Source organism: Juglans regia, chromosome 16 (assembly GCF_001411555.2).
Source record: "Juglans regia cultivar Chandler chromosome 16, Walnut 2.0, whole genome shotgun sequence".
Lineage (NCBI taxonomy): Eukaryota > Viridiplantae > Streptophyta > Magnoliopsida > Fagales > Juglandaceae > Juglans > Juglans regia.
In genome coordinates this window covers 22088984-22109604 of record NC_049916.1, presented here as the reverse complement: position 1 = coordinate 22109604, position 20621 = coordinate 22088984, and the positions used below count along the sequence as shown (strand labels likewise).

The 20621-nt window shown below is 37.8% G+C and overlaps 2 protein-coding genes across 9 annotated transcripts; one reads left to right on the top strand and one right to left on the bottom strand.

The window, feature by feature from the left end:
- Nucleotides 1-920: 920 nt before the first annotated feature.
- Nucleotides 921-11813, top strand: LOC108979715 (squamosa promoter-binding-like protein 2). 7 transcript variants are annotated; one of them, XM_035686545.1, is made up of 5 exons: nt 921-3810; nt 4027-4163; nt 7324-7587; nt 11001-11332; nt 11595-11813. In XM_035686545.1, exons 1-4 carry the CDS (start codon nt 3125-3127, stop codon nt 11309-11311), a joined length of 1398 nt encoding a protein of 465 aa, XP_035542438.1. In that variant the 5' UTR covers nt 921-3124; the 3' UTR covers nt 11312-11332; nt 11595-11813. The 7 variants fall into 7 exon arrangements, with proteins under 7 accessions (XP_035542438.1, XP_035542434.1, XP_035542435.1 ...); XM_035686541.1 differs by lacking the exon at nt 11595-11813 and having other exon boundaries at nt 921-1197; nt 2944-3810; nt 11001-11586; XM_035686542.1 differs by lacking the exon at nt 11595-11813 and having other exon boundaries at nt 921-2848; nt 2944-3810; nt 11001-11586.
- An 896-nt stretch (nt 11814-12709) lies between these two features.
- LOC108981487 (ranBP2-type zinc finger protein At1g67325-like) lies at nt 12710-19316 on the bottom strand. 2 transcript variants are annotated; one of them, XM_018952677.2, is made up of 10 exons: nt 19024-19316; nt 18650-18695; nt 17557-17672; nt 15619-15889; nt 14955-15025; nt 14317-14368; nt 14097-14206; nt 13904-13928; nt 13638-13789; nt 12710-13379 (listed from the first exon to the last, which is right to left on the bottom strand). In XM_018952677.2, the coding sequence occupies exons 1-10, from the start codon at nt 19030-19032 to the stop codon at nt 13377-13379; spliced, it is 855 nt and encodes a 284-aa protein (XP_018808222.1). In that variant the 5' UTR covers nt 19033-19316; the 3' UTR covers nt 12710-13376. The 2 variants fall into 2 exon arrangements, with proteins under 2 accessions (XP_018808222.1, XP_018808221.1); XM_018952676.2 differs by having other exon boundaries at nt 12972-13379; nt 14323-14368; nt 19024-19184.
- Between the last annotated feature and the right edge of the window lie 1305 nt (nt 19317-20621).

The following is a 20621-nucleotide window of genomic DNA, read 5'->3' as shown; positions in this document are numbered from 1 at the left end:
GGATTATTGTCGAAAGCAAGGAATTTCAAATCAATCCAATATTCAGTTTATAAGTTTTGCACAAATTTTTTATAGAATAAAGCTATTCATTATTTTAATTTTCATCATCATTTTATAATATGATATTAAATGATTAGAAACTATTTATTATATTTTATTTATAAATATATCAACTAATATCACATCATGAGATAGTGAGAGAATGGTGAATAGATTTACTTTAAAAAAAAAATAGGGCCCATTATAAAGAAAAAAAATGTAAAAAAGTCATTTTTTTTATGAGATCCACATTTTTACAAAAAAATTTATACAAGATCTGTACCTTTCATTATTCTATGTAACAATTTTACAATATGTATGCGGTAGTGGTGATAATTAGATTTACGACTTAGCTCAAGTTTAAATTGAAAAATAGTCTTAACTTATCTTATCTTATCTTATCATTATAATTTTTATAAATTTTTACATAAAATATAATAAAAATTTCAACTTCTTTATCCAAACATGAAACCTAACCTTATATTTTTTTCTACAAAGAGAGGATTTCTTCGCGAGAGTAAAAACCTACGACCTCATTCTTCCTTTTCATTATTACAAAGAGAAAATACCAATTGAATTACAATTTAACCAGTGATCTATATTAATTATTAAGAAGACGTTTGGATTCGAATATGACTTGAGATGACTTGAGATGAGTTGAGATGGATTGTAAATAGTAATGGGATGAGTTATAAATAATAGTAAGATTTGTGAGTTAAAGTTACTGAATAGTAATAAATAATAGTGAGATGAGTTGAGATGAGTTGAGATAAGCTGAGATGAGCTGAAATGTCTTGTGATAAAATACTAATGATGCCGTATTTTTATTTTATCTTATGACATCTTAACGTCGGGAATTCTCGATCCTCGGGGAGTTGATCATAATTACTCTCGGTTGACTAAAAAGTTATGCGGTCAACCTCGGAGTGAGTCGACTCGCTATGACTCGCCATCTCTCTCACTCTCTCTCTAGCCTTCGATTCCAACAAATTCAACTTTACAAACCGGCCTGAAGCAAAAGAGAGCTTGGCTGCATAAGATTCTTGTGAACCAGAGATGTACGTTCCGCCCGCATGCCGCTCTGGAACAGAACGATAATAATCTAAGCGCCCCGCCAATTTCCATCCGAATCACCGTTTCTCATCTTGGCAACAAAAAGTAAGCTATGCATTCTCTCTCGCTCTTAATTTTTTCTTTCGATTTCTAAATCTATAAGCATCAAAGAAAGAAATCTATAATCCACGCAGACTTTCCCCGAAGCGAATAAAACCTTCGAGTTTTTTCTCCCTTCAATCTGAAACGCAAAAAAAAAATAAATAAAAAGGAAAAGAAATTTGTTTTTTCTCTGATTCTGGCACTTGTATTGTGTTGTCATTGTTATTCTCGGGATTGATGAGAAAAAGGAAATGAAAGAAAGCAATGATTCCAGATTATCTGCCATCTGAGAGGAAATACACGGTGGAGATCTTTTTTCTTAATTCCTTTTGGCGAGAAAAATAGGAGTAATAATGACGATAGATGGAGGAGTGGGAGTTGCCGATATTTTTCTATATTTGGACACGCTCCTGTTAGTTTTATTCTGGAAACCAAGTCCTTAGTGTTAAGTTTGGTAATTGGAAATGGAAAAAGATATGATTCCTTTCTTTTCCTGCTCTCGATTTTCTCGGGAAAGTGGTGGCTGCAGAGAAATCGTTACGACGCCGTTTTTCTATCCCAAATAGAAAGTCGTCTGTTTTTGTTTTCTTTTTAACTGGTTACTCGATGGTGCTACAGGAAGGGGACTAACTTCTCCCAAAGCCTTCAAAACCACAGGGGACTGGGAGTCTGGGACCAGCACCTATACCTAACAGTGACATTTCATTAATTTTGACAGTTTGCGTAATAAATATTTTCTCTCGCCAAAAGCCAGTTTTTTTTTTTCTTTTTATCAAATTCGATTTCCGTGCTCAGTGCAATGCAACAAATTATACAAATATAGGAACTAGGAAGCATGATAAAAATAAAATGGTGCGGCATTTAATTTTGCATTTCGTTATTACATAATCGAGTATGTTGGTTGGTATTTGTATGTTTGATTAGGTGGGAAAATATGGTGGAGCCGATGTATTACATAAGAAAGGCAGAGAGTCATGGGTTTAGGTTGCTGGTAATTGTGTAGTTTGTCTGATCTATCAAGGTGTACCTAGCTTTTTGTTGATGAGTTTGTTGTCTTATTCATTGCCCGACTTGTGGCTTTGCGTTGATGATGTTAGGTGTGAATTATTGGAAGGGTAGGCTGTGTGTTTAGTGCTTCGTTGAATATGAAGGGTATTTTGCATGAAGGGTGGTAAAGGAGACGAAACTGTAAATAAATATAGGAAGTTTGGTCACTGTAAGTGTTGCAGGAAACTGGGGAACACTTCCCGTCCCTACTCGGGGTCAAAGGTGACTGATTGTATTTTCAGAAAGGCAGCAGATAACGTGCGGACTTTTGTGATTTGCTTCTTTCTCTTCCATGATAAAAAAGGAGATGGTAATTTTTTCTTGGGTTCTCTTGAGGTTGGGACTTGCTTCCGTGGTATCTTAAAATCCGGGAATGACTAATTGGCCTACGGCGATGGATTATTGACTCCTGCGGTAGTCTTACGTGCCAAAGAGTTGAGAGTTTCTGCTAATGGGAGGTCGAAATTTCCTCTCTACATATTTTGAGTTGTGTACTTGGGGGGGAACAGGGAGGGCACTCTGACATTGTCTCTGCAAGGCCACTGTTTTTTTCCGTGATTTATCAATCATCTGAATCAGAAGAGATGCCTAGCTCTTCATTGTGCGAGTAAAGAAGCTAATGCCTATTCTTGACAGTTATGAGCTTGATTTGTATTATCTGTCAGTTCTTTCTATTGTCTTCTAACAGGGTGTTCTTAGCAGGTTGGCGTGGGGTTTGTCAATCACTATAAGAGTATTTTGCGACCACCTCTCTCAGTATTGGGTGCTATAATTCTTTCTGTAGTATCTCAATAAAGTCAACTTTAGTTTCAAGTAACATTTTCAGGAAGCGGTGACCAGTTGCTTTTTGCATCTTTTGGAGAAGGTAGTGTGATATCAATTTATGAGTTCAGTCTTGCTGATGGAGTGGAGTGAAAAATCCCCCTCGCAATGGGAGTGGGAGAATCTATTCGTTTGCAATGCAAAAGCAAATGAGAATTTAAAGTTGCAACCAATAGAATGGGCTATGCAAGCAGATCAAGGAATTAACCCTGGATGCTTTTATTCATCTGGGGGTGGTGGGTCTGATCCAGACTTGGGACATGCTTCTCTGTCAAATAGCTTCAAATCAGCTTCAGTAGATTCATATTCAATTGGTGAAAGTAAGACATCCAAGCTCACTCTTGAGACCTTTAGAGATTTCCCGAAAGATTTTCACAGGAAGAAAAAACTGGCCAAGGTGGAGACAAATGGAACTTCTCCAACACTTGAGCTTCCATCTGGCTCTGGTGAGCCATTGCTCAGTCTAAAGCTTGGTAAGCTGATGTACTCTGAAGATGCTTGTGTTGGAAACAGTACAGAGACCTCAAAATTTTCTCTGACTTCCATGTCATCAGCAACCGCAGCTAAGAAATGCAAGTCCAGTTGTCAGAGCACACAGACATTGCACTGCCAAGTTGAAGGCTGTAACCTTGACCTCTCGTTGGCTAAAGATTACCATCGCAAACATAGAGTTTGTGAAAGTCATTCAAAATCCCCAAAGGTCATTGTAGGTGGTCTGGAACTTCGGTTTTGTCAACAGTGTAGCAGGTAAATGCTTCTTATAAAATGGTAGTTATATGTCAGAACATATTGAAATCCAGTAACAATTTGTTATTGATGATTTTATCAGTAGTCACTCTTTTATCTAAAGTCTCTGGTCATTAATAATTCCACTCGTGTCCTGATTCATAACCAATCAACATTAGCTTCAAGTCCTAGCTCACAACTTTGATACTAGTATCCACATTGTTTTTAATGCCGAAGGTTCCACAGTCTGTCCGAGTTTGATGAAAAGAAGCGAAGCTGTCGCAGGCGTCTTTCTGATCATAATGCTAGGCGACGCAAGCCACAGCCAGAAGCAGTCCATTTAAATCCAGCAAGGCTGTCTTCATCAATTTATGGTGCTGTTTTTAAACTTGGAATTAAACTTTACCTTTTTTCTTTTTTCTTTTTTCTTTTCTCAATATAGAGTTACCTGGACTAAGTTATCATATGAGCATGCATAATACACATTATTATTAGTTTTGAATCCATGCATTAAGGTGATTTCATTGACAGGTTGTGATATAATTATTTCAACTCAAATGTCATTTGATACAATGTTCAACTGTACCATTGGTGAATTCGTAGCTTTGTGTTGCCTTTTGGATGCATCTAATTTAAACATAGCATGTCAAGTGTCACAAAAATTTCTGCATTTATGGACCCCAAAGAAGTCTCTCCTTATTTTTTTCAAATTGTAGGGAAATTGAATTTAGTAAACTATTAAAGCAAATTCACAAATTACTTGTATAAAGAAGTTTTATTCTTAACAAACTCATCAAACTTGCCTGTTTATCCCACAAAAAACCTCATCACGTTATCCAAATTGGGACCATAAACACCTGCAAAAGGCTATTATTCTAAACAGTTTTCAACATTTTGAAAAGAAACAACAACAGAAAACTCCCCCAAACAAAAACTCTATCCCACATAATCGATATCCCACAAAAGGCTCCTTTAGATTCTGAACACCACTAAATCTACATGTTGACAACCCACGAACTCTTTTTCTGCACTATGCATGATATGCTCCATTTTTCATTTACCGAAGACATAATATAAGCCTTCCATCGTCTAAGCAAATTCCTCATCCTTGGCCGCTTCTTTTCCAATCTCAAGCACCTAGCGTTCCATGACAATAGCTAAGGCTTCATATAAAACCATGAACACCCCTCCTCTTATTCTTGCCCTGACTGAACTACTCCCTTACAAATTGTAGTTAATTTTTTTTTTTTTTTTTGTAAGTAAACGATTATATTGATATGAATAGGCTTAGCCCAAGTACACAAGATGGTATACAATACAAATTGTGGTTAATAGAGCATATTGATTGCTTTAACTCTCTACTAACCTGGCTCAGGGTGGCAGGTTTCGGATTAAGAGCCAAATCATTATGATAGATCTCACTTCAATGATTTTGAACAAGGCCATTAGCTCCTCTTCAAACCTTTCACAAGCAATCCTCCCAGAATGACTGAAACCCTTCACTTTCGGTAAGATTGAATCTAATTCCACTACACCTATGCCTCTTGAACTCGTTTGGTCAGAAGGCCAGCAAATTTCTGAGGCTCGCAGTTAAGAGGTTCCTCTAAAAAGGGCCCTTACCCAAAAACGAGACCTGCTCCATAGAGATCATGGCTGGCCAAGAAATCCAGGCACTATGGAGAGTCACCGAATCTCTGTCAACCACAAAGATCAATCTTCCAAAACTCAAACCCACTTTTGGCAATTTAAGCTGGAGTAATGAAGGGATCCTTGACTTGCAATACCACCCACTTGTTTCTGCGGCTGCTCTGTTGTCTCAAATGCTGGTCCAATAGTAGTTAAGCCCATGTCCACTTTTTATTTATTAACTCAAGCACCTCCTCACTTTTGCTTGAAATGCCCCTATGAGATACAATAGGTCATATGTTGCCCTAAACCAACCAAATCCCCAAATCTGACAAATGGCCTTGAGAAACTCGAATAGGCCCTACTCTGTTTCTCTCGCCAATAAAAGACTGGAAGAAATCAACCTCTTAATGAAGCTTTTTTGTGAAATGACTCCAATTAATAATAAATCTATCACGACTGCCACCTCCTACTCGATTTCTGTTTCAGTCACGTGAATATTTAACAAACTTTGAAAGTTCTCCAGCCTGAGTCAGAACTTCTATTATGACCAACAACCAACCAAGGCTGACTCTGCCCATGAAAACTCCCTCCACATCCTATAGTAATTCAAAGGACTGAAATATCTTTATTGGGCATAAATACAAAGGACTTTGCAACAAAAGCTGGATCAAGTACCCCATAATCAATAAGAAGGAAAAGATTATAGGAAATTGAAACACAACTCAGAATACCTGGGTCAAAGAATCATAAAGAAAAAGAGGAAAAAAGGAGAGAGGGTTGCTGATGGTTGGAAAAGGGTTTTCAGTTCTTGATAATATAGTTGTACTTATCAAAAGGGTACCTTTAGTCTGAATTAGACCAGTGAAGCAACATATTAGTAACCTCTTCATTTGACAAAGTGTTTGGCAGTTGGAAATTGTATATTTAGAGGCATTGAGGAACAGATATCTCTTAGGTGATTTCCAACTATTCCAAACCTAAAATAGAGTTCCATAAAACTCTAGCAACGTCACAATGAAGTAAGAGATGATCACCCTTTTTCCACTTCTCTTACATATGCAGTACCATCAACCATGATAACATGTCGCTTACTTAAGTTGTCCACTGAGGATCTTTCCTAAAGAAGTTGTCACTCTCTACCTTAAAAGACTCTTAAAGGAGCCTTGTTCTGCTATCTATTCTTTCATAGGAAAGAGTAGCTATCACGAGGAGACAAGGCATTATAGAATGATCTTGCATCGAACACCCCTAACTTATGTAACGCCCCAACGGAAGGCCCAAACCACATGACCTATACTTAAAAATGACTAGTCAATAATACAATTGGAGTCCCATTGGAACCTTATAAAGAGTAAGAACTTCTCCTTTCTAAGCAATGTGGGATCTCATACATCACTTACCCTTATCCTTATTATATGGGGTTTCACAATCTCTCCCCCTCGTCGGGCCAGTCCATCGTAGGTGGTACGGCTTAAGTCTCACATTTATGATTAGGATAGGTTCTGCTACCATTTGTAACGCCCTAATGGAAGGCCCAAACCACATGGTCTATACTCCAAAATGACTAGTTAAATGATACAATTGGAACCCCATTGGAACCTTATAAAGAGCAACAACTTCTTTTTTCCAAGCAATGTGGGATCTCATACACCACCTACCCTTATCCTTATCATATGGGGTGTCACAGCTTAAAAGTGGCCCAACAGAGTTTAACTTAGAAAAAGGGTCATGCATTTTTAACTGCCAGTTACTAGCACAATTACTACTGTGCAGTATATGAGTTACTTTGTGATAGATGCCCTGCAGAATAGGGTCCTTTGATACACAGTTTAATGATAAAAACAATGTAAGGTAAAATCATTATCGAAGCAAAATTCATTGGGTTTTTTATTGAGTACCTCACAGATGGGAAGCAGCAGATGAACCTTGTCTTTGACAGAGTCCCACTTGTTTACACAAGTGCTTCTGTTAGTTCAACATGGGAGGACATATGCAGCTCCAAGTTTACCCAAACAAAAGAGTATCCTCTGAAGCCTGAAAAAACAAGCGACACTGATATACAGCTGCATTTTCCCCGCAATGAAATGCCATGTGCCATCACTGCAATTTGTGATGATTCCAGTAGGCTTCTGTCATCCAAGGGCACCGTAGGTGAGGTTCTCAACCCAGGTTTGTTTCTTTCTTCCTTATAGAGAGCTTAGCTTTATGATATTTTAATTTGATTTTAGATTAACTTCAGAAAGGGTATTGATTGCCAGACTTTGCTTGCACCGTTGTATAGGCTTAAAATCTTTCCATGTCAGAATTTGCTTGTTTGATTACATAATAATTATCGTGCATACTTGAATGGTCGTTAGAAAAAGTAAAATAAATTTTATTTACCACATGAGAGATAGCCTTTAGTACTTGTTCATTCCAAGCCTTTAACAATGCGTTTAGTGTATGGGTTAGGATAAAATTTGGAGTTCCTTGGAAGTGATAGGAAGACCACCACTGCCTAGCCATATTGACAAATCCTTCAATTACTTTTTTTATGGGTAAACAATATTTTATTGAAAGATAATAATAGGCATAGCCCAACTACACGAGACATATAGAAGAACATCACCTAAGCATGATTATTTAGTGATACAAGAAAGTAATGAATAATCAGGCCATTACAGTCAATTTGTAATTGACCAATGGAATAGTGTTAAAAATGAACCTTCTAAGCTCATCCATTGACCGCTCTCGATATTCAAAACTTCTTGCATTCTTCTCCCCCCAAAAGACACCACCATAGGCATATCGGTGCCGTCTTCCATATTGCTGCAATATGTTTATTACCATGAAGACCTCTCCAATTCGCTAGAAAACTAGCCACCCTTCTCAGCATCACCTAAGCTGACCCCACTCTAGCTAAGAAGTTCTTCCATAGGGTCATGGCAATCTCGCAATGGAATAGTCAATGATCAACTTAATCCCCACTCTTTTTGCTCATGCAACACTAATCCATAACAATGATCCGCCATTCCCTTAGATTCTACACAGTGAGGATCTTCCATACAAAGAATGTTGTCCTTAGGGAAACGTTGTCTTCCAAGTTTTCTTCCACAGGAATGGATTTATATTTTGTGTAATGAGAAACTTGTAGTAAGAACGGATGGTGAACTCCCCCTTCTAAGAAGGATGCCAAAAAGTCTTGTCTGCAGCTCCCCCCACTCTATAGAGTACACAAGATTGTAGAACTCATGAATGCATGAATTTCACAATCTTGTGTGGCTGTGAAGATTGTGATATTCCACTAAGGAAACTCGTTGGAATATTTTAAAAGATCTGCGATTGAGGCTCCTGCATCCATGCAATTTTGTAGATCTGGGTATGCTTCCTTGAGGGCCCTGGCCCCTAGACAAAGCCTTCAATTATTAACCACATTCTCAAATTTAAAATACTTACTGCCCGCTTGAATGCTTCCACAATCCAGAATAATGAGAAAGCAATTTGAGCTATGTTTGGTAATATTGTTTTTTTTTTATAAGTAAACGATAGTATTAATAAGAATAGGCATAGCCCAAGTACACAAGATGGTATACACGAGGTAAAGCCGATCTAGGAAGAAGAAAAGGAAACAAGAAAGTCATGGATACCAAGGCCATTAAAATCAACAGCTATGGCCCATAGAAATAAAGTTCTAACAAAGAGTGATCTAATATCTTCTAGAGAGCATTCCTTGTCTTCGAATGTCTGGTCATTTCGCTCTTGCCATAAGCACCATAGAATACATATATGCATCATTTTCCACACTGCTTTGATTTGTGGAGCACCTCCAAGATTTTTCCAACTAGCCAAAAACGCAGCCACTGTGGCAAGCATTACCCAGGCTAGCTCTAGTTTGTAGAACACATCATCCCATATCGCTCTAGCAACCTCACAATGCAGTAGAAGATGATCCACAATCTCGCCACTCTTCTTGCACATACAACACTAATCTATTATGGTGACCCCACGTTTCCGTAAGTTATCCACTATCAAAATCTTCCCCAGAGAAGCCAATCAAGCAAAAAATGCCGCTTTAGGAGGTGCCCCTTATTTCGCCAAATCCTCTTCCATGGGAATTTATTATCCTGCAAATGTGTGAGAGATTTATAGAAAGAGCGAACCAAGAAAATGCCTTTACCTACTGGTATCCACCACAACCTATCAACTCCTTGAGTGCTCGGTCTCATGGAGTATAGAAGACGAAAAAAAACCTCAAATCTATCAACCTCCCAATCTTGGGCAGCTCTACTAAAGTTCACATTCCACTATACTTGGTCCCCGGATATCACCATAACATCAGCCAGCTTCTTTTTCAGATGCAATCCTGAAAACTGAGGGGAATGAGTTCTTAAAGGCATTATCTCCACACCATAGGTCACTCCAGAAGTTAATTCTAGAGCCATCTCCCAACACAAGTCTAGTTAAGGAAACTGCTCTTCCGAATCAAAGAACACGGGAAATCTATTAATTTTAGACCAAGAAGGATTGCCTTGATTGTTATAGACCATATGAAAGAACCTCCAACAAGAGGAGTATCCTTAAGATCCTGCTCAAAACTGAAATTTGGGAACTCCACTTTAGCCAAAGCAAAGATCAGGTTGACCCATCTTTAACTTGGAAACTGATTGTCATGACATTGAAATCCCAACCATGCACTACGATACTTCCACAAACTACAAGGACTAGTCAGCTCCTTCAACAGATACTTTTTGTCTCCATCGGAATTTGGCCCATCAACTCCTACAAAAGTCCACAACGAAGCTATCTCCCATGCTTGTAAAAGATCAAAGACAGTAAATTCCCCTGCTCTCTTCCAATTTTTCCACCACCCTATTGGACCCAAAAACAAAATTCAACCGGACAAATCCATCCCATGTGATCAATGGCGGATCAAGAATTTAATCTTTTTGGGAGGCGAATTAGTATTAAAATAATTAAATATTCTTCTATGTATGTTCTATAATGTATATCCTACTATTTATGATACACAAATTTATAAAAATGATATGAGATACGAAAAATTAAGAATATGTTTATATATAATGCACATTTATAATAACTAAAGATAGATCGGAGTTTAATTTCTCTAACAGAAACTTATATGCTCAACTTTAATTACAAGGAAAGATGTTAAAAAAACTAAGAAAAAATGAAGAGAAGTCATATGTAGAAAAGATAAATATAATAAAACAAGTAATGAAGAAGATTCCAAGAAGAATACAAAATGATTATACACTGAGTGTTTTAATTTATACAAATCAGGGTCCCACAAGCTCCATGCAATACTTCTAGATGATTTCCAATTTGTTTCCTGCACATGAACAATATCAACCTTCCATTCCCAAAGAAAATATTCAATTGTAAGGCACTTGTCAGCCTCATCAAACCTCTAGCATTCCAAAATAGTATCCAGAAAAGTTCTCCCCTTGGTGCGGCCACTGAACCAGAATTTTGTTGAGGTTCTGGTTGCAGTGGCTAATGCTGCCTTTTCCAGTGGTTTCATGTTAAACCTTCCATCATTGTCTAAAGGTGTGCATGTTACACAGTTTATGACTATTTTGCAGGCTTAGAAGAACCCATGATCTTCACGGAGCAGGAATCAACCCGAGATTTCCGGTGTGCTCTCTCTCTTCTGTCAAACAATTCCTGGGGTTCACGTGAGTCAAAACCAGCTCTACACCTACATTCCAACCATGCAATTCATTCTAGTACGCCGCAGCCTGCAATGCAGGTGATCCAAGGGTTCCCAAGTGCTTTGTCGGACTCTCGAGCTCACATCTTAGGGTCTCCAAATAATGGGATTACCGATTTTCAAGACTTCCAGCTGTTCAGATCACCATACGAGTTCGGCTTTCATTCCAACCAGTTGAATTGACCTCTCAAAAACCTGGTACTGGTGGGTTAACAGACTAGTAACTTTTTCTTTCTTTTTCCTTCGGCGGTTAATGGACTTGTAACTGTTTGCATGCAGACTGGCCCATCTGACTCGTCTGGGAGTTCCATCTCCATGGCCCAAAGTTTCTTCCTTTTTCTTCTGTTTTTCTCTTTGTTTTCAATCGCATATTCGAAATTATCTTACCATTAATAAAATATGTATGAGACATATTGCAAAGTGACTTGACGTTCAGTTATCCTCTAAAATAAATTTGCTGATGCAGAAGCAGAAGCAGAAGCATTATTAGCATCGCGAGCAGAGGGTGAGATTATTGAAGGAACATCCAGGGGATTTCGAAGTAGTAGAGAGAACACTTTTAGCTCTTCCACTCACTTTTCAAGGTTCATAGATTTCAACTCTTTATTTTACCAACAAAATTCTGACTAATCATTGAAGGTGTACATGCTCTCAACAAGAAATTTTTAGCGAGTGAACCTTTCAATAATTCAATAGACGGCCCCACCAAGAGAGAATATTTCAGCCCTGGTTTTAAAGTAAAGAGCGGTCCAATTCCTACGGCATCCGATCACTAAAGTTGTGAAACGGAAAGATTCAATTTTTAATTTTTTCTAATAGGGTTAAGGAACTATATGTCAAGTCCCACACGAAGTTTTAAGAAATTAATAGAAAGTAAATTTGTCGAGGCTCTTTTATAAAGGAGATTTACAGAAATTAACTTTGCTCTCTCAAATATCTATATATATATATATATATATTTTAATAGTTTGGCCCCGCCATATTAAGCTTTCTTTCTTGTTCCAAATCTGCTTTGCTCGGGTTATACTTACAATAATCGTGGAGGTTCTGATGATCAGGAAAATTGTGTAACGGCCTTGCGTCAACTGGCTTCCCCCCCAACAGTGAAGTCATAATGAACCCTCCTTTGCCCGGGCTGTGATGCGAGAACACCGAGCATCTACAGACAGAATCACAACACCAGCCAGCCATAAAAGTTGCACTCGTTCTCATGGGTTTATCCGTCACCTTTCTTTTCCGATCCCTATTCAGCTATTATATTCACTTATTCAGTCAATGACACCAGACAAAATCTACCCAAACGCCCAACTAAAAAACCTACTTTTGCTCATCACAAATGCTTCAGGACCTGAAACTCAGCTTTGCAGACTTGTACGTGCACAAAAATCTTTTTTATTAGCACGTGCACCAAACTAGAAATATAATTTCAAAGAAACAACACCATGATTCGTGCACATAGATGTCGTGCCAGACCAGGTACTCAAGCAGGGAAACCAGGCTTAAGACCAGTTGTTCCGCTACTGCAAATTAAAATAACCAAGTGTCTTAAAGGAAATGCTCTACAAAAGAAAGACACTCAAGTAACACCAAAATGGCACTCAGAAAATCGATCTTACTGAAAAGTAGGGGCACGTTAATATGCCATCTAATCAGAGATTCAAAACCTCAACCCTGGATCCCATAGAACTTCAGCAGGATTGTGATGCACCATGGCATGCACATCATTTCACACTTCAAACAGTAAAGTAGTCATACACAGAAAAACCCTAAAAGCCAATGGTAGGTATGAAATCCTAATCTTGTGCCCGGGAAAGAAAGGACCAAGAGAGCCAGAGAAAACACGAGGACCCCAAACTGACGTCACATGCATATCTAGGTATTAAGACAACTTTAACTGAAACATCTGACTTAATATTCAGGCAACAAATTCTGACCACTGATAACTTATCTAACATGCCCACTGGGATAAATGAGCTGATTCGAAAAGTTACAAATCCTAACTACAGAAACCAGAACCAACCTGTAAATCCTTGCCAGATCAAGCTGGCTGACACAATCCATCAAGAACCATTCATAGAGACCACAAATACCATTGCAGTTAATACAACCTGACACAGATCATGAGAACGTAGAGTAACTCAACAACCGCAGCAACATGAGGACGACAAGACTGACTTTCAGACACCCATATTGAGCAATGCTGGACGACAACTCTGGACCTTCTCAACCCTCAAACATGTCCTAGTACTCACTGGAACAGTAGACAATTGCAAATTAACAGATGCAGTGAAGAAATAAAATAAAATAAAATTAAACACAGTTGAAAGAGAAGAAAAACATTGGGGGGCAGGAGAGAGAGAGAGAGAGAGAGAGAGAGGTAATCCTTACAAGGGATTAAATGTAAAATAGACTGTTCACCACGTTTGTTATGTGTATACAAAATATTATAAAGCCTAGAAACAATTCTAAGCAACAAGTAGAGACACAGAGAACATGTCACACAACAAACCTGGTTATTTTCATCTGGCGTTGGTGAAGGGGACTTGCTTGACTCAACTGGTTTGTCAGCCCCACAATTCTGTCTATTGCACTTGGTTCTAAATGGATAATTTATATTATTACATTTCTCACACTTCCAGCTTCCCTCGGGCATCTTTTGTTCTGAAAGCAACATGTAAATGAGTATCAAAAGTTGCAAAAAAAATACTAGCAACACTTGTAGGTCCAAAAGGAGGGAAAGGCATTTAATGGCCAAGGTGCATCCAATCAACTTACTAGAATTCTTGTCAGATTTCGGAGCCTGTATATGCAAGAGAACGGATTATACATCAAATAGATAATGCTAAAAAAGAAAAAAAAAAAACAAAACTAAAAAAAAAAATTGAATTGTGTGGTAAATTATGGTGCCAATTGCCAGTTAAGGCTAAAAACATAAGGAGCATGACATGGTGTGGTAAGCAGCACTTACTTGGGATCCAGGCTTTGGTGTGTTGCACTTTCTCATGTTACAAACCGTTCTAAATGAAAAGTTGATATTTCCACATTTCGGACATGTCCAATCATTATCACGTGTTGCATCTAGAGGTGCATTTAAAAAGGAAGAGAGAAAAAATTAGTTCACAAGGAAGCTGCCAAAGTACACTGATAATTTGTGAAAGGCATTCATCAACAGCCTAAAGGTGACAAACCTGCACCTTTCTTTTGGGAATTATCCTCTGGAAAAAATCCTGGCCTTGGTCCCTATGCAAGTGAAAATGCTCATTAATTCTAACATCTACATGCAGTCGATTCCACATAACGTTCAGCAGAATCAAGAAAAAGCTCAATTAGAGAAGAAAACTATGGCACAACATATGCATGCCATCTATTTATTTTATATATTTATTGATAAGTAACATGCCATCCGTTTGTGTTTCTAGCATAACTGTGCATGTGAAACATCAAAAGAGGGATGGATTTGAAAGCCACTTGTAGACAGACTTCACAACAATGCATTGCAGAACTAATCTTAACAAAAATAACTCAAAACTGATGGCATGCTTGAAAACAATCACAGCACAAAATGAAATTCTGATAATCTATCATGTAGAAAAAGATAACATCAAAAGCAGGACGCATTTGAAAGCCACTTGTAGAGAGGCTTTTCGTAAAAATGCATTGCAGAACTAATCATAACAAAAATATGTCAAACTGATTGCACACTTGAAAAGAATCACAGCACAACATGAGATTCTGATAATCTATTATGTAGAAAAAGATAGGATTAAGGGTTGCATAAGTCTCCAGAGTTCCCAATCCTAACAATGGAATAATCTTTGCAACATACCATGGTGCCAGGGCCAATGGGCATACCCAGGCCATAACGATCCATCAGAGGGGGCATACCATACATCCCACCTGAAAAAGGACACAGGAGAAAACGGAAAGAAAGTATAAATAATTAAGAATAGACACAATCAGAAAGTAGATTATTAAATATTAAAGGTCTTCAAGATCCGCACATCATGCCCTCCAAACTAATTTTTTTTTAATAAAGTATCATGCCCTCCAAATTATGAGAGATAAAGCCATCCAATATAAAAGTAAATATATGGCCTGTGTCTATTACACAAGGGGAGTATAAACTTAGAAGGAATTGAAATTTATGACAAAATCTAGCTTACACAAGGAGCTTTCTCATAATTACATGCATACACACATACGCACATGCATCAACATCAACATCAACAGAAAGATGAATGAAAGTGTTCAAAATATCATTTTTTGATATATATAGGTAGTATCCAAAATATAATTACAACTTAATGGACATGGAACAATTGCAACATGGCCATAATGGAGTCAAAACAATGAATTAGTTAGAACTTCATTTTTTTGTATAAGTATGAATTAGATAGAACTTAAATTAGGAAAGGATGACTGTAAACTCGAATAATTTTTTTTTATCGGTAACTGTAAACTAGAATAATAGAACAAAGATAGCATAATACCATTTCCCATCATAGATCCACTTGAGTAAGGTGTTGGTCCAGACATATGTAGAGGTCTGAAAGGACTGCCAGCAGAAAGGCGGCTGCCATAGTTGTAGTATGCTGAACCACCGGAATATGGTACATCGTATGGATGAATAGACGACCCATTGAAAAGAGAAGAACCATAGGGTGGCATACCCAGATACATTGAAGATGGTGCACCTGAACCTATATAAGGAGCTGAGGATGTGTAGCCCTGTGGAGCTTGCACAGGCTTGGCAGCAGATTTCTGGAAAGATAAAGCACCATATTACAACTTTTTAAAAATATCCGACAATTGAATTTTTTTTTTTATTAGCACCGGGTGTTCGGGAACAGCATCCCAACTAATCCCAGGGGTGCATAGGCCCTCAGCAAGGAGTTTCCCGCAAGTGCACCTCAGGTAATTCAAAGGAAAAATCCCTTAGTCCGATAGCCCCTAGGAATTGTTTGCACCCAAGAGGATTCGAATCTTAGACCTAGAGGGAGCATACTATCAAGACCAAGGCCTTTACCACTTGAGCCAACCCCTAAAGGTAACCAACAATTGAAATGAAATGAACACAAACCAGGAAAAAACAAAGTTGGAAAGGTGAAACAAAATCAAGAGAGTCAACCACGAAACACTTCACAACAACCTAATCAACAAGATCACAATGTGCCTTACAAAATCATAGCTAAAAAATAAAGGCTGGCATTACACAGAAAGAAAGAAGCCACTTTCATCACAGCCAAAATAAAATAAAAACCATATTATCCTAAAATATCGTAAAGAGTAAGTTATAGAATAAAGATGGACACTTCCCACAATAAAAGACTATCTTGTGACTTGCTCAAATTTTCTATCTCTGAATTGACAACAGCTACACTGTCATCTCTGAGAGTTTGAATTGTGCAGTCTGATCAAGGAATGTAGGCCACCGGTGACCAGCCTCCTCTTAGTAAGGCACCTTTGGGCGGAGCTTTCTGGATCAACTATCTTACTTTCATGAAGAAAGCCACAACTCGAATTACTTTTTATTAGTATACCTTTTGCTTTTACTTTTAACATTTACTAGATTGGACACTCTTCAGAGACAAATCCAAGATAGCCCGGACCCTACTGTCCATCAATAGCTGATTCTCCCAAGAACCGATACATTCACCCTTGGGTAGAGTGACCCACATCTCTATTGGTATTACCAGCGGAGGTCCCTCCTTCAATCTCGAAATCTGAACTAAATCTGAACTAAATCTGGACAACAAAACCCTGATCGACGATCAAAATAGAATTCCGAATTGTGTAAGAGAGCGCATACTGGAAAATTTTAATTTTTAACACTTTCAAAACCAACTTGCGTATTTTTTATTTTCCAATGGTTACATCTTTCATTAATGGAAATCTTTTGATGTAGTGAGTAATAGCTCTGGTTGTTTGCTGTTCAACCTGGGAGCTTCAATTCCCATAAGTCTCTACCTTTGATAAGGTATAGACCCGAACCCAATTAAACCATATCGAATGGTCCTTGTCAAAGCAGATATGCCAAAGATGCTTGAGCATAGCTGCTCTGTTCCAAATGAGTTGGTTAGTTCTCGTTACTTTATTTACTAATTAGGTTCCAAAAAATGCAGTCCACACATTTGAATTGTGCTATGATGAGGCCAAATTCACAAACAAACACACTTAAAGTCAAACATATATGACACAGCATGAATTTTCATATCGTTAAACTAGTAAACATATCGGCAACCATGAGATGAAACAATCAAGAAACAGAATAGCATATATTGCATGGAAAAGTGTGCCTACTAACACATGGATAACTGTGTCTTTAACCTAATAAGTAAGCCTCCCAGAGAATTATTAACAAGAGTGACTTGTAAAATCAAGTTGCATTCATTCTAGTTAATATATTGCATAGTGAGTAAATATCTTACTGAGTTATGATCGGCAGGCCTTGGTTGAGTGCAATTACGCATATTGCAAGTTGTTCTGAATGAAAAATTGACATTCCCACAGCTAGGGCAGGTCCAATCATCTTCCCTACGACTTCCTGCAAACCAAATATCAATGGACGCATCCCATTATCAGTACCAAAAAAGCAATAAATATCAATACCTAATCTAAACAGTTAATGTTTATTACATCCACTTTCTCATAAAAGCATGAGTATGTCAATAACCATTTAAATAAAAAAATATCACCAGGCACAAATTTACCATGGCTGCTATTGGGGTGTGTGCACATAACTGCATATCTAGATCTTACCAACTATTTACAGACTTATTAGCATATTGATAATATCATTCCCCACCCCTTGTTTATGGGAGGAGGAGATGCAATTTGGCACAAGGAATGTTGCAAAAATTAGAAAAAGAAAAATCTTCAAATATGGCTGACCAGAACAGTAAAGATCATCACTAACAAGCACTATAATAATCAAGTCCTCATAACTACTGCATGTACGACACCATTAGCATACCAATTTTTTTTCCATGCCCATACCTCATGTCCATTGTCCTACATACTAGGATTTCATTATTTTATTTGTATAACCAATATGGTCAATGAACCATCTATATTGAACACAATTACGTGGTAGTAATGTGATCACATGGAAATCCATACCATCCAACAGATTAAATTTCAATCTAGACACGAAATCAGATAGATTACTTCATCAAGATTCCTCAAATTTATCTATAAGCTGTGATTGGTGATCTGTAACATCCTAGCGATAAGCCACATTTTTAACATGATCTGTGAACAATACTTGGCAACGATCTATTGTAGGCCCATAGAACCACATTTGGTAGATGCATTGGTCAACGTAACTCCCAAATTCAGCCAATTCAATACATTATTCACAAGTCCCATACTCCAATTGGCTTCTAAAATCATACAATAAACAGAAGAGGTGGTACATTGCAACACGTAAAACTCAATGGCATTCATCGATGGGAATATCATATGCATTTAGATAAACAACAAACTTGAATAGTTGAAAAATCACGTCAAAAGAAAGCCTACCATCAGTTCTAGCACGCTTGGCTGCTGAAGAATTTCTGTTATCAACCTGAAGCACCGAATAAAAAATTATCGACGTGCTCCATAAAGTAATCAAAAGTAATTCTGCGCAACAAAACACTGCCTAGGACTACTGTAAGACCGTGAAAAATGTAATTTCAATTTCAATCGCAAAAACATTCAAATGGTTTAAAAAAGACAATCAAGAAATTAAACGAGATAAAATAATCGGAAGGAAAAAGAAAAACCAATTTCCATTACCTATTGAGATATTCATCCTTTAATTTGTAAAAAAATAAAACGTTCAGATGTGCTAGGGTTCCGAAAAACGAATGAGCAGTTAATGAGGGAATGGGACGAATTTAAGCGACAATCACCTGAGACATGGTGAGAATGACGGGAGAGAAACGGAGAGATCTTGCTCAAAGGATTCTTTCTTTCCAATTCCTGCTCTCAAGATTCGAATGCAAGCGACACGATTCGCCGTAGGAGGCCAAGGCAAAGACAGTGGGCCGAAATGGAACACAACCAAATCGTCGATGACTCGAAGATGCTAGGGGTTTTTTAGTAAATTAAAGACTACGATTCCTCGAGTCCGAGACTCGTACAAGAAACGCACCGTTTTGAGTGTTTCGCGCCTGGGTCAGGAACTGGGAGGCTGTAGAGTCGTAGACCGAGCCAGATGGAACTTTTCAAAATATTTATGGTAAAGATTGCTTAGATTTTTATGATCTTGAGGCCTACAAAATGCCGCGTCAACGATAAATTATCATCTCTTTAAACTATCAAAAATGCTGGTTGCACCCGGGACGGGGGACACGCCGCGTACCTGGGTTCCAACTCAGCATTATTGAAACGGTGCGCATGCACCTTAAGTCAAACGGTGCGTTTGCACCTTAGGTCTGTTTCTCTCCAAAACTTTCTATATCGAGTAATATAGAACGATCTGCACCTTAGAACCCTAAACAGCCATGGAAGCCGATGAAGAACCCCAATCTTCACCATCCCAATCTTCACCTCGCACTATAAACAGCTCCAACCTTCCCAAGCTTGGAACGATCTCCATTTCCCCACAAAGTTACGATGGGTGGGCACAAACTTCTCCGCAAACAATTTTGCCCAACAATGTGCTGCCAGAGGAAACGCGATGGGAGTCACAGGTTGTTCTCATTCTCTTGAACTAGATGGTTTTTCTCATTCTCTTGAACTAGATGGTTGTTCTCGTTCTCTTGAATCCTCGATCTCATTTTCACACTTGGCATGCCCAAAAACGAGATGGGTGTTGTCAAAATCACCGAATCGGTATGGGTTTAGTTTTGAATTTTTGGAAACCCTAACCCTAACCGTAATTGGGAGATTTCGAAACTCTCATTGATTCGAAATTGCATTTGATTTAGAAAGATGGTTTCTGCACATGATTATTTCTATTTTTCGAATCTGGAAACCCTAACCCGAACCGTAAATGATATATTTGGAAACTCTCACTTAGTGTTCGTTGATTTAGACAATATCAATTACATTTATAAGGAAATTGCACCCGGTTTATTTGATTTCGTAGTGTTTCTTCAGCCCATAACATCTCTCTCTGTTTTATTTGTTTCTTCTTCTCCTTTCAGTTGAGTTGCAGTAGAATGATTTATGTAGTCATTTACTCGGTACCATCTGTAGGCATTAATATTGCTCCAACTTCCGGCATTAATATAGTCTTAAAGAGAAATTTGCACGTACAGATATAGCTCTGGTTCATGTTGATAATTTCATCATTGTTATGATATATACAGTACTATAATGCAGTAGGTAAAACAGACGTAGATTAATACTAACCTAATTGAGTACTATCATATTAACAATGCTTGGCCTTGAATTTAAATATAATGCAGTAGGTATATATTTTACATACGTATATTTTACACCATTTCAATTTAACTATAATGTTTGTCTCTATTAGATTAAATTTAAGAATATGTCATCAATT